The sequence below is a fragment of the Psittacula echo genome (genome assembly GCF_963264785.1).
Source record: "Psittacula echo genome assembly, chromosome: 19".
NCBI lineage: Eukaryota > Metazoa > Chordata > Aves > Psittaciformes > Psittacidae > Psittacula > Psittacula echo.
The window spans coordinates 3,639,870-3,654,463 of NC_137755.1; the positions used below are offsets into that span (position 1 = coordinate 3,639,870).

The window sequence follows — 14,594 nt, forward strand, 5'->3', positions numbered from 1 at the left end:
GGACAGACCTGGCATCACTGATAGCAACTGATGCCTGAAGCCTCTGAGCACTTACAAGAATATTCCCAACAACATTGTCTTGTCTCTATATCAGCCTGCACGTATCTTTGGCCTGTCTCTATAACTTGCACGTAACTTTGACCAGCCCTGTAATGCCAAATGTCACCAGAGATTTGCACCCAGACACGTCACTCCTGGCCCCTGTCAATGTTAATGCTGAGACAAAGCTCCCTCACGTAGGTGCCTTTTCAAGGAAGACCTGACCAGAGGCAGGAGGAATCCTACCTCCTGTGGGTTTGTGGTGTTCATGGGAGGGAGCTGAGTCCCCTTCCAGCCCCAGGCCTACAGACTTAGGAGGAGATGCCTCAGCTAACCAGGGTGAATCCACTCCATCAGCAAGGGTAAAGGAGATCCCAGCCTGTGTTTGTCTGGCTGTCCTAATGATGGGACAAGAAACAGGCTGCCCACAGAAGTGGTTGTGTCACCATTCCTGGAGGCCTTTAAAAGACATGGAGATGTGGCACTTGTTGACATGGGTCAGTGGTGGACATGACAGTGTTTGGTTAAGAGAGTTAAGAGTTGATGTTGAGGGTGTTTTTGAATCTAAATGTTTCTGTAATTGTGAGAAACTTTGTTTACACCAAACTGCATCTCTCATCAGAGCAATGACACTGCAGGCAGGCAGTGTGTCTGCCAGCTGAGGGAGGGAACAGCAGGGCTTGCTTCAGGCTGTTTCCCATGGTGTTCCTCTGGAGCCCAGGGAGCCCTGGAGGGAGCCCAGTGGGGCAGAGGCAGAACCACCTTGGGCTGGGCCTCTCCTGATGAGCTGGGAGCAAGGGGAGACCTGCGAGCCTCAGAGAGCTTAAAGGCACTTGGCAGTGGAGGATGCTGAGAGCTCCCTGCAGGAGAAACCTTCCCAGCCCTGTGCATGGTAAGGCTCTGGGTGCAGGGCAATGCAGCTGCAGTTCCTGGAGGGATCTGCTCAAGCTGCTGCCTCGGACAGGCCATGGGATCTGTCAGGAGGACTCTCTTGGTTTCTCTGTGTAGATAAGGAGGAGGATGTGCTGCAGAGCAGGGCTTCCCTCTGCACCATGCGAGGGACAGGACAAGGCAGGTCCCTTGTCCCGTGGCTGGCTGCAGGCTGTGAATGTGGGTGTGCAGGCAGGGGTGCCCAGCGCTGTCCTTGCGAGCAGGGTGCCTGCAGCCCAGGGGCTGTGTGCAGGGGCAGGGACTCTGCTGCCTGCCAGGGTCAGCACTCAGCCTGCCCGGGAGCTCCACATGGGGCTGGGGGAGAAGCTGGGGGAGAAGGAAGAAACCCTGGGAGGGAAGGAAAAGTGTTCTTGTGCACTGGAGAGGGTGCTGTGTGGGTCAGGGCTGCTCAGAGCTCCACATCACTCTGAGCACGTTTGCAGAGTCCCTCTGAAAGACACTGAGGGAGCGATTACCTGATAGGGAAGGATCCTGAGCTCTGATGTTTTTCACTCTTGGTGGGCAGGTTGGGCAGTGGGAGCTGGGAATTTCCTTCTCTGCTTTGGAGAAGGCACCGAGAGTCTTGTCAGGACTTGTGTGAGCTGCTCCTGAGCCCCTGCAGAGGCAGAGCTGCCCCTGGGCAGAGCCCTGCTGCCGGGAGGGGTGTGCAGGGCAGAGCTGAGCACACAGCCCATGGGATGGGCTCTGGGAGCACTGAGAGGGAGCAGAGCTGGGCCCAGAGCAGCAGCTCCTGGCAGGGACAGCTCCAGGCGGCAGAGACATGGGCAGGGAGTGGGGGGAAAGTGCAGCCCAGGCCTGGGGAGGGTGCGTTCAGGCAGCTCTCTTGGTGCCTGGCACTGGAGGTGGCTGCTGGCCATGCTCTGCTGGGCAAGGAGCTGACTGTCCCTCTAGAAAGTGCAGGGCAGCTGAGAACCAGACTGATGGACTCTGCAGCAACCTTGAGTTGTCACGAACCCACAGACAGTTGAGAACTTTTGTCTGTCTCACGCCGAAACTCTTCACAGTTGCCTTCAAAAACTTAGGAATTTTATCCCTAATAGAGCCACAAAAAAAGCCAAACAAACCAACCCACCAGCCTTACAGAAAAACATGACCAAGTCACGCTGAGCCTCTCCTATGCAGACCGAAAATGTTCAGAGTCATGAGTGTGTAAATTGAACTTCTGTATCTGACATCCCTCCTGTCCTAACCTGTCACTGCCTTTTTCTGCTCTGACAGTGCCCCATGCCCAGAGGCAGCAGATGTCCAACGGCAGCTCCATCACCCACTTCCTCCTCCTGCCATTCGCAGACAGGCGGGAGCTGCAGCTCTGGCACTTCTGGCTCTTCCTGGGCATCTCCCTGGCTGCGCTCCTGGGCAACGGCCTCATCATCACCAGCACAGCCTGCGACCAGCACCTCCACACCCCCATGTACTTCTTCCTCCTCAACCTCTCCCTGCTGGACCTGGCCTGCATCTCCACCACTGTCCCCAAATCCATGGTCAATTCCCTCTGGGACACCAGGGCCGTCTCCTACACAGGTTGTGCTGCACAGCTCTTTTTCTTCGTCTTTTTCATGTCAGCCGAGTTTTCTCTCCTCACTGTCATGTCCTACGACCGCTACGTGGCCATCTGCAAGCCCCTGCACTACGGGAGCCTCCTGGGCAGCAGAGCTTGTGTCCACATGGCAGCAGCTGCCTGGGGCGCTGGGTTTCTCACTGCTCTGCTGCACACAGCCAATACATTTTCACTCCCCCTCTGCCGAGGCAATGCTGTGGAGCAGTTCTTCTGTGAAATCCCCCAGATCCTCAAGCTCTCCTGCTCACATTCCTACCTCAGGGAAGTTGGGCTTCTTGTGCTTAGTGCCCTGATTGCTATTGGCTGTTTTGTGTTCATTGTGGGGTCCTATGTGCAGATCTTCAGGGCTGTGCTGAGGATCCCAAATGAGCAGGGACGCCACAAAGCCTTTTCCACGTGCCTCCCTCACCTGGCTGTGCTCTCTCTGCTTGTCAGCACTTCAGCATTTGCCTACGTGAAGCCCCCCTCCGTCTCCTCCCCATCCCTGGATCTGGTGCTGTCAGTGCTGTACTCAGTGGTGCCTCCAGCAGTGAATCCCCTCATCTATAGCCTGCGGAATCAGGAGCTCAAGGATGCTGTGAGGAAGCTGCTGACTGGATGTGTTTCAGCAGCCATACACTGCCTGCTGTCCTCTGCAAAAGGCTTCCATTGTAGGTCATTACAGGCCAAGTCTGTCTTTGCTGCTTTACATTTGTTTTCCTGTTTCAATTTGTGGTGATGTTGTCTTCATAGAAATGTCAGTTTTCATCTCCTCCAGCTTAACTAGCCACCCATGTTGTGTGACCCACAGACTTTGTGTCAGTGAAGGTCTCTCACAGTATTTGAGTTAAATAAATGATCCTGCAGCAACTTCTTCTCTGTGCTGTGTGCTCACATGGCAGGAATGAAGGGGAATGAAATCAGCTTTCTGGCTGCTCCAGCTCTGGGATTGCTGCTCTGTGCCTGGAGCAGGAAGAGCTCTTGAGGAGCCCAAGGGCCGGGGCTGTTGTGCTGGTGTGGGGAGATGGGATGGCATGGGGGGGCTGCAGAGCTCTCAGGGTGTCCTGGGCAGGAGAGCAGGGGACACAGGGGTCCCTGCAGGGGACTCCCCTGCAATGGCCCAGGCTGGGGCTGCCTGGCTGGGAGCAGCCCATGGGAAAGGTCTGGGTGGGCAGGAGCTGGACAGGAGGCAGCGTGTGCCCTGGCAGCAAGGGAGGACAGCAGCATGGCGGGCTGTATGACCAGGAGCACGGCAGGAGAACAAGGGAAGGGATGCTCTGGAATACTCCATCCAGGTTTCAGATCCCCAGTTCAGGAATGCTATTGGCAAGCAGGTTTGGGTTTAAAAACGGGCCCTGAGGACAGGCAGGGACTGGAGCACGGTGCCTGTAGGGAGAGGCTGTGGGAGCTGGGCTTGTCCAGCCTGGAGAAGGGAAGGCTGATGGGGACCTGAGATCTTGGGAAGGGCAGGCTGTTGGGGACTGGCTGCCTGTACCATCAAGGAGAACATGGAGAATACAGAGCCAGGCTCCTCACCATGGTGCCTGTTGGGAGGACAAAAGGCAATGGGGGATAGTGACAGAGGAGACGTTGAGCCAGGACATAAGGAAACCTTGTTCCCACAGGCTCAGGCAAGTGTTACATCAGGTCACCCAGAGAGGCTGTGCAGTCTCTGGCCTTGGGGTTTTCCAACTCAGACTGAATCAAGCCTTGAACCGCTTCCTCTGACCTTGCTCCTGACGGATTAGACTTGAGACGTCCTGGGGTCCCTTCCAACCTCTGTTCTCATATGATCTTACAATGATGGGCTTATGAAGGGTCACAAAGATGCTCTAAGGGCTGAAGCACATCTCCAATGGTGACAGCTGAGAGAGCTGAGGGTGTTCAGCCTGGAGAAGAGAATGCTCCAGGGAGACATCCTAGCAATCTGCCCATACTTAGGCAGGGCCTACAAGAAATCTGGAGAGGGGCTTTCTACAAGGGTGTGCAGTGACAGGACAAGGGGGAATGGATTTAAGCTGAAAAAAGGGAGATTTAGCTTGGACATTCAGAGGAATTTTTTCTATTTGAGGGTGGTGGGACACTGGCACAGGGTGCCCAGAGGATCTGTGGCTGCCCCATTCCCGATAGTGTTCATGGCCATGTTGGTTGGGCGTCATCTTATGTGTGAAGCAGTGCTTTGTCCAGCTCTGATGTTCACAAGGAATGTCAGATTAAATCCAACATGACTGTAGAGTTCTCTGCATATACTCATGACTAAGATGAGTCTGATCTGCACAAGAGAGGCTCAGCACTGTTTAGAGTCACTTTGACTGTGTTATTTATTTACCAGCTTAACACTGCTGAGGGTTTGTTTTTTTTTCGGGGGGAGGGTGTTATAAAACATTCTCTGTATGACTGAAAACCTGAAGAGTATTGAAACAGGGAGAAGTTCTCAGCTTTTTTGCAGATTAGTGCAGAGCCAGGAGAGCTGCAGTGTCCATCAGACCTTTCCCATTTGCCCTCTGCTTTCACTTGCAGTGTCTGTAAGATGCCTTCACACACAAATTGATCCTAAGAACCCCCAGAAACACCTGTCCTGTGCTGAGAGCAGGGCAGCACGGTTTCAAAGGGCAGATCAGGGAGCTCTCATGGGGAGAAGCAAAGGACTGTGCCCAGCAGAGCATGGCCAGCAGCCACCTCCAGTGCCAGACACCAAGAGAGCTGCCTGAACGCACCCTCCCCAGGCCTGGGCTGCACTTTCCCCCCACTCCCTGCCCATGTCTCTGCTGCCTGGAGCTGTCCCTGCCAGGAGCTGCTGCTCTGGGCCCAGCTCTGCTCCCTCTCAGTGCTCCCAGAGCCCATCCCATGGGCTGTGTGCTCAGCTCTGCCCTGCACACCCCTCCCGGCAGCAGGGCTCTGCCCAGGGGCAGCTCTGCCTCTGCAGAACCTCACACCTGGCACTCCATGGATCCATCAATGGTCAATGGAGAAACATAGTCACCCCCTGAGGAAAGCCTTGAGAGCTTCTTAACTCTTCAGTGAGTTACTGGTGGCAATGAGCAGTGTGCAGGGAGGTGAGGGAGGGTGGAGGGAAGTCAGCAAGAAGCAAGGTGATGGTTCAGGGCTTTAACCAATCCTTACAAGCAGGACGGAGCCCAGCAATGGAGAGCAGTTGATGTCTGTAGGTGGAGGAGGAGGAGGTGTTCCTGGAGTGTGGCTGCAGAGCCTGGACAAACCAGAGGCTGTCTGAGAAGTTTCCCTCATGGGAACATGCCTCAGCGTGGCACATGGGGCATGCCCACTGCTGGGGGTGCCTGAGCACTGCTCCTCATGCCCCATGAGCCGACCTTCCTGTCTGCCTCTCCTGCACTACCCAAACTTGCCTGGAATGCAGGATCCATCCCTGAGCCTGGAGAATGCAGGAACCTCCTGCAGTGAGGGGTCACTGCTGCAGGGGAAGTGCAAAGCTTCTGTGAGACACTTGTGGGTGTGGGCAGAGAGTGGGGTGTGCACAGCAGAGAGGGTGCTACCGGCAGGAAGCTGTCCCAGATGAGGTGCCCTGTCCCCACAGCATGGGGTACCTTGCACCCAAGGACACCACCTTTCCTTCTGGCTCTTGCCAGGAAGTTCTCAATCCAGACCATTCCCTTTTCCCACTGCTCTCCCATGGTGCTTAGTTCTCTATCCTGATGGCATCACCCATTCCTCTAGAAGCCTCCTTTAGATGGCCTTGCTGAGGGATATTCACTCCACCTGCTGAATTGACACTACAGTAGCAGCCTACAACTACTTGAAATGTGGCTTCAGAGATGATGGAGGTTTTCTTTGTAGCGGGAAGAGAAGGAAACCTCTGCAAAGTGCAGCTTGGAAGGTTCAGACTCAAAAGTGAGGAAAGAGAAATGTCTCTCTAAAGGTGGAGCTGTGATGCAAGAGGTCACCCAGAGGGAGTCTGGCTCAGCCCATGGCTTTGTGTTTCAAGGAGCAGACAGCGATGGGTGCAGAGATGTGACTGAAGGTACAGAAATGCCAGGTGAGAGCCAGGTGGGAAAGCAAGATGGGTGTCAAGAGCCTGAAGGGAAAGAAGTGCAGGCATGGGCCAGTGCAGGACAGCCTGCAGCAGAGATGAGTGAGGATTCTGGCAAGGCTGAAAGGCCCAAAAGAACAAAAGGTCTTTGTCCCCTGGGCTATGGCAGTTGCCTCTTTCATCAAGGCCTATGAAGAGAACTTTCATTCTCAGGATTTCAGGCTCTACTTCTCCAAGGGCTGTGGTCAGGGCTTGGCCTTTCTGCTTCATCAAACAAACCAAGGGTTTACTCACCACCAGACACCTGCATTTTGCCTTTGTCTGCTTGTAATCACAACATGCAGTTACTTGCTTTAAGGAGTCCCTGGGGAGGCTTTGTCAGTAACAGCCCTCAGTGGGGCCCATTAATGCTGAAGGGACTTGGGGCTTTGTTTCTGACTTGGACTTCTTGAGAGGTTTCCTCAGTCTCCTCTCAGCACCTGAGGTTCATGGACTCAGCCCAAATACACCATGGGGCTCATTAAAATCTTTGTGTTTGGTCAAGCATTGCAGATTGCACTGCACTTTGGAGGTTTCTGAGTGCAGGAAGATTGCAAAGAGCAATGGATAAAAGTTATTTTGAGGGGTTTTTTTTCTTACTTTTCAGTTTAGAAATTTCTGTGACTTGTGGAATGCCTGGCACAGGGATCACTGGAACCTGCCAGGGCCCTGCCGCCTTCAGCAATGCCCGGGGGGGCTTGCGCGGGCCTTGCCGGATCCAGGCAGGTCCCCTTGTGCTGAGCTCCCAGTGACAGCACCAGCAGCTGCACTGCCCAGGGGCTGCTCCTGCCCTGACACCTTCTCAGCACCTCTGACACCAGCAGCTCCTGCACACAGAAGGCTCCTGCTTTGCCCCCAGCACCTCTGCAGGCAGAGCTCAGCTCCAAGCACATGAACAAGCCCAGCACCTCCTCATCACCCATCCCCTGCTCCTACAGCTGGGATGGCACCAGCACATCTCCTGACAGCTTCTCCTCCCTTTAGAGCACGCACCCACCATGTGTTTCAAGCCAGCACTAAAAGAAGATTGCAAAGTCAAAGAACCCGTACCTGGATGCACAGGGCAGCCACGGGAGATGCAGCCTCCCGAGGGAGGGCTCTCCTCTGCACTGGTTCCTGCAGGGCTCTGGCTCCTTCAATAGCCCACGCTCAGTGTGGGGGCCCCGTCACAATGGGCGTCTCCACAGCGACCACCACGGCTTTGTGATGGCGGCAGCATCGTGCCCATGGCACTGGGCACCCAGGGGTGCTCTGGTAGTTGTCACGGTGGGAGCAGGTCTGGGGACGTCCCTCATGGGCTGCTCTTCCTCAGTGCCTTTTAGTCCAGAGGTGGACCATGCAAGGGGTCACAGCTGAACCTGGGCAATGGAACAGGGCGTCACGGCCACCTACGACAAGTGGAGGGTGACCGACATTGGCACAGCAGAGAATCATGGAATCCCAGACTCGGTTGGGCTGGAAGGGACTTTAAAACTCATCCAGGTCCAGCCCCTGCCACTGGCAGGGACAGCTTCCACTAGAGCAGCTTGCTCCAAGGCCCTGTGTCTTTATGCACTCCCGGAGTATCCCGGGGATACCCCTACAGAATCCCAGAGAATGCCTACAGAACCTCCAGAGTACCCATGGGCCCAAAATGAGCTCATGCATCACAATGAACATGGGGACATGGGGAACTCAGGGGTGGCTGATTATGGAACTCCCCATGTTCACGTGTGCGAGGCCACGGAACCCCATGGAACCCTTCAGTGGAGGCACCGGGAGACAACAGCTGCCTCATGGAACACAAGCTACTGGTGGAGGAGGCAAGAGCAGCTCCTCTGGTGGTTCCTGTCTTGGTGTGTGAAAGCCGGTGACACCTGTGGACACAGGAGCGTGGAACGAGGTGGGTGGCGATGGCCATCCTGGGGTGCTTTAGGAGTTGCCAAGAACACCTCAAGTGACTTCCCCAGAGTGGCTGCTTTGGACTCGGTGTGTGAGTTGTGCCGGCTGAGCCGGCAGCGGAGCGCTGAAGCTGCCTTAAATCCTGGGATCTTCCCTCATTTCTTGTGAGGAGAAGAAGGGCCTGTGGGGATGGCACAAGGGGGAAGGGCTTTAACCTGACAGAGAGGAGATTGAGGTGAGATCTTAGAAGTTGTTCCCTATGAGGGTGGTGGGACACTGGCACAGGGTGCCCAGAGAAACTGTGGCTGCCCCATCCCTGGCAGTGTTCAAGGCCAGGTTGGCTGGGGCTTGGAGTGAGCTGCTCTTGTGGAAGGTGTCCGTGCCTATGGCAGGGATTGGAGCAGGATGAGTTTAAGGTTCCTCCCAACCCAAACCATTGCGTGCTTCTGTGACCCCAGTACTGCTGGGTGGCAGAAGCTGCCCCTCAGGAGCTGTGCACTTTAGGGATTGGTGCATGGACGGGAAGCTGCCAGGAGGGACAGGAACCAGCTGACCCTGGGGAGGTGCTTGGGCAGCAGATATAAGGAATTGTAACTGCGCAATAAATCGTTGTTGACCCGCATTCCGTGAATGCTCTATGTCTCAGCCCTAGTTCGGAGGGAACTAGTGCTTCCGTCCCTCACCACACGAGTAGCGAGAAACTACGAGTGGTGACCCTGACGTGATAGCGATGGATGTGAGCCACGTGGTACAGGTACTGGAGGCCCTCGCGCAGCAAACTGGGTTGCCGAAGGCGATATACTCGGGGCCAGCGGGCCACTGCATCCAATGGTTCGGAGGCCGGAGGCCGGTGGAGGCCCCCGTGGACGTATTAGATACCTCCCGATGGGGACGGATCTGCCAAGAGCTTTTGGAAGCGGTCTTGGCTGGGGAAAAGAAAGCAGGAGATCTAGGGGAGACGTGGGGTGCCATCGAGAAAGGTATCTCCAGGAGAGGAGCTGCTGGAGCGGCTGCGGGACACGGAGGCGCTGCGAGTGGAGGAGCCGCGGGTGCAGACCTTTGCGTGGGAGCTGTGGAGGAAGGTGCCCCGGGAGGCGCGGCCGGAGCCGCCGGGCCGCGCGGCCGAGCGGGCAGCGCTGGAGCTGCAGCGCGACTGCCAGAAACGGCGGCCGCGGCAACAGCAACAACGGCAGCAGCAAGGAAACGGGAAGTGGAGCGTTGTGAGCCCTGGTAACACTCCCCTTTGTGCGACAGGGCAGGGGACAGGGGGGTTCCCCACAACGAGCGACAGCAACCCTCAAAGCCTACCCTGGGGGAATCCTCCCTACTAAGGACATTGTCTTTATTCTTGGCTACCAGGCCGGAGTGTTCAGTTTGTTTTTGATTTTCTAGGAAAAAACAAACAAACAAACAAACAAAAAAAAGCCCCACAGCAATTTAATGTACCCTTACAGCCTTTTGAAAACGTTGTATGAGTGCCGTGGCGGACTGTGGACTTGGGACCCCATATGCAACTCATTTGATAGTTTCTCTGTGATCCACATGTACTAGAGGTTGGCAAATATAAGTATATCCATCTTTCTATTAGCCCTTGGAGACTTCTTATGGATATTGCTGACCACTTCTTCCGATGTAGGCTGGCCACCTGCATTGGAATGAGTGTGCATTTTGGCCAGTGTAAAAGCCCAAGGCTCATGCGATGTGGGGAGGCAGAGCCTCTGGGGACGCCTGCTGAAGCTGAGCCTGCCACCTCACACTGCGATGATGCTGCTTGGAACTGATTTTTGATTGTCTTCACAGGGTCCTTACGCCACGTTCCGTGTAGTAGGAGTGGTGATTGACTGGGTTTTGTGTTTCAAATATTGTAATTGTATAGAGTTTGCTTGTGGGATCCCATATGTGTGTGTGTGTGTGTGTTGAGGGCGGACAGTGTTCTGTATATTTTTTGTTGTTGGGTTTGTGTAAAAGTTTTAATGGGTAGCAGATTAACATTTTGGACAAGAAAGGGTTAATGCAAGGTGCTGTTGCTGGCAGGTATTTATGGCTGCTGCTAAGCAGGCAGGCAGCTGTAGCTTCACATTCCTTTCCCATCAGAATGCCTTTGAATCACTTTAACCCAACTCCTTCTCAAGAGCTGATAGCCTGGGAGAGGGGGTATGTTTGTGTCCTCCTACCTACAGGTGCATGGCAGCTGCCTGCAACGTTTGTCAAGCCTTGCCATGAGCTGGACAGACAAGTGGAGGAACCTGATGCCTCAGCTACAGGAGCTGACAGTGAATACCCCGAGCAGAATGAGATAGAGGAGGAGAAAAATGAATGATTGCAGGACATCACTTGGGGGCAACTGAAAAGTAACAACTCGAATATGTGTGCTTGTAACGTAGCTATTATTAGAGGCTGTGATTTTGTGTATAAAACCACCTGTATTTACTAGCCAGTTGCTAATGAGAAACTATACCTTGTATTGTGTGGATTTGTTACTTGTAAAAGAGATGTCAGAGCATGCAAATTTGCAGCAGCTGCTAGAAAATGCTAAGACAAAAGCTAGAAAGATTCTAATACAATGGTAGTGTTATAAAGCAGGTAATGGAACAAATTAAGAGGGTGGGAGAACTCCACTGGCAAGAAAGTTCCTTGGCTGGTTTCTCACTGCCATCAGCATTTTCAACATGCTGTTGTAACCTGTAATAGTTACTCTGGTAATGTAAATCTGTGTGTGCTTTGCCACAATACCAACTTGTTACTGGATGAAGCAGGTGAAACTCTGCATTGACAACGAGGTACAAGAACTGAGGTTGACCAAATGCCTGCTGCCACAGCCAAGGGCAAGACTGGGTTGGCTTCTGTGTTTGCCACCAAGAAGAACCTTTAGCTCTGCTGCTGGCTGCAACCCAGGAGGTGTGGAGCGGTGGGGACACATGCCATGCCAGACCTTGATGTGAGGGGATGGCCTCCCCTGTTATCAGAGAGACATCCAGGAGAAAAATGGCAGACCCAGCAGCCTGTGATTGACCTATGTTGAAGAAATATGGAAACATGCTAAGATCTTACACATGGTGTATGAGGATGGGCAAGCCTTTTGGCTGGACAATTTGTTAGGTGAATGGGGACTGACAGGTTGGCTGGTTGCTCCAGTAAAAGGTGGACTAATGGTGTTTATTGTCATTTTAACGATTTTGATTTTGTTTCTGTATATTTTTATTACGTGTGTTAGTTTTATTTGTATTAGTAGCAAGTTATATGTTGCGGTGTGTGATATCTATGGTTAAGAAACATCCGTCTGGTTTGCTCAAAAACAAAAAGAGGGAATTGTGGAGTCGCTAAGGGATGGTGGACATTTTGTGACCAACCCAGACGTCTTAACCTTAGGAGATGGTGGCTATGAAGAATACAGCTGAACAATCGACATGTGAGCAATCCCAGCAGTTTGGTCTTAGCCAAACTCTGAGTTAAGTTGCAAGGTCTGAATTCAAGTTACCCAGGCTGCAAGGCCTAGCCTTAGGTTACTAAAGGACAGTTACGTGCAGTAGAATAAGGAACTTGGCGTTTGCTCAAGGCTAACAAGATGTGGGAGCGGGATGGTGAAACTGCAAGTTATGTGAGAAAGGTAGCGAATGGATAATTTTAGCTAGCTTGTTATCTGCTTCAAAATGTGTGGACTGCACTTCTGAGCCAATCACAATCTATACTGGTTACGTCTAGCCAATAGCAGTTCGATTTCTGGAAGCATATACTGTAGCTACTGTGCTACGACAGTGGTCTGCGGACCCCATTAGCCATTGAGACTACGATGGAGTGTGTGCAAGTCCTTTTTCAGGCTTTGTCTGAGCGAGCTGCTGAAATTTGCCCAAAACACTGTAATAGTCATTCGCACATCCCTGGACTCCTAACTGAAGGTAACAATAGTGCAGACCGTGTTGCACAAGGTCTGCCAGTCCCTGACTGTTGCGCTCCAGTTTTTATGCACTATTTACATGTCACAGTTGATACCTGTAGCAGTGTCATCTTGGCTACGGCACAACGCAAGCAAGACGCCAAAGCGGCCATTTTGCATTGGCGTGAGGTCATAGTGATTTTGGGAGTCCCTAGCCAGATCAAGACTGACAACGGCCCAGCATATTCAAGTCAACTGGTGGCCTCGTTTTTACAACAGTGGGGCATTGAGCATAAGACCGGTTGTCCTCATAACAGCACTGGCCAAGTTATCGTTGAACGTGCACACCGGACTCTGAAAGCTCGCCTTGTGTGTCTTGAGGTGGGGGAGTCCGTGCCCGGAGAAAATCCCGCAAGCCGTGTGCGCCGACTTTTACTTTCTGCTCTGACTAGTTTAAATCAATTCTTGCGTGGATCAAGTGAACAATCCCTGATGAGCTCGCACTTTGCCCCACCTCTAGACAAACCCCCGTATCCACAGGTACGGGTGAAAGATCCGGAAAAGGGTAAGATAGGTCCATTTGCCCTACGGGCTCACAGGTGGGGCTATGCCTGTGTAGAGGGTGAGACTGGGCTACGCTGGGTACCGGCAAAATGGTTATTACCGTACTTGTAGTTGTGTCTGTAAGTTTGTATTTGAGCTATATTTCACAGGTGGTGACTGGCGCTGGGCTGTATCTGGGAGAGAGTGATGGAAAGAGGTGCAAAATGACATCCCTGGCCCTTGTGTGTCCAGATGACTTCACTCACGGATCCAGTCACAACGTGCCTTACGAACTTTGTAGCCGGCCGTTGAATATGACAACACTCAGGCCGGAAACACCTGCGTCTAGGTCCCTTTAGGCTGACGCTCTGTGTTTATGCTTGTTTCTTTCTCGCTTGATTATGTAATACACACCGTGTGTGAATACTTAGTTGCACAAACCTTTCTTACTTGGTTAATTAGAGTTATGAGTTACGCACCATGTGTGAATACTTAGTTACACGAACCTTCCTTACTTAGTTAATTAGAGTTATAAGTTGCTTATCTGGAATAGCTGTTAAACCCCTGAGTTTTTTAGTCTTGAGGCGGGGGAGATGTAGGGATTGGCGCACGGAAGATCATGTGATGTGAGGGAAGTTGCCAGGAGGGACAGGAACCAGCTGACTCTGGGGAGGTGCTTGGGCAACAGATACAAGGATTGTAACTGCGCAATAAATCGTTGTTGACCCGCATTCCGTGAATGCTCTATGTCTTGACCCTAGTTCGGAGGGAACTAGTGCTTCCGTCCCTCATCACACGAGTAGCGAGAAACTACATCACCCAGCTATCTTAAAAGCGTAAGCACACAGACACATTCATCCAGATGACAGAAGCTGGTGCTCACCCTTCCTATTCTGGAGTGAAACAACAGGAGGAGGAAGATTTTTCCTATAGGAAGACGGGCACACTACTGCACAGCTACTGAGCACCACTGTGGCCTAGGGAACACCATTCAAAAACAACCATAAAGGAAAGCAGACCAAAAAATTATGAAGGAAACACAATTCTGAACCGGTTCACCACTTGTAAAAATTAGTCGAACAAAAGAAGCTGTTTCTTATCTCCTGGATAACAGCACTGGAACCAGATCCATATTCAGGTCAAACAGTTCACTTGGAAGTTCTGCACCATTCTTCATTTCTTTTAAAAAGGAAGAAGTCCCAACAACTTGCTTTCTTAGCACAGGGAAAGTTCAAGAACAGTTGTGCAAGGGAGCATTTGAAACCGATGGTTTGGGAGTCACAGCAGCAACGTGCTCAGCAGTAAACAACATGAATGCTTTCTGTCCTTTTCCTGCTTTCAAATCCATCTCCTACCAACCAAACCACAATCCCCACATGGCAGCACAGCAGCTGTGACAGACTTGACTGTGCTTGACAGGATTCACTGAATATTGTTGATACGCTGTCAGGAGGTGTGCAAGGATGGCTGCTTATTGTGAGCCAAACCCTTCAGGTGCCCTAAAAGAATCAACTGCCTTGAAAACAGAAGAGATTGGGAAAGAAAACAAACCCTGCTGCTGTTATTTTAAAAGGCAAGAGGAAAAGGATGAGCACCAGACAAAAATCAGGCAGCCCATGCCTTGGTGAAGGTCATCAGCACAACCACGGCCTGACTGGATTGCAGGAGCAGAACATGGCCTCACAGAGAAGAAGGCAATGCGGGCACTGTTTAACCCCCTTTTT

At 52.5% G+C, this 14,594-nt stretch overlaps 1 protein-coding gene across 1 annotated transcript; it reads left to right on the forward strand.

Moving 5' to 3' along the window:
- Positions 1 to 2,231: 2,231 nt before the first annotated feature.
- Positions 2,232 to 12,685, forward strand: LOC308228554 (olfactory receptor 14C36-like; the record flags this gene model as incomplete). The annotated part of the gene is made up of 2 exons (XM_080631935.1): positions 2,232 to 3,198; positions 12,645 to 12,685. The coding sequence occupies 2 exons, from the start codon at positions 2,232 to 2,234 to the stop codon at positions 12,683 to 12,685; spliced, it is 1,008 nt and encodes a 335-aa protein (XP_080488061.1).
- Between the last annotated feature and the right edge of the window lie 1,909 nt (positions 12,686 to 14,594).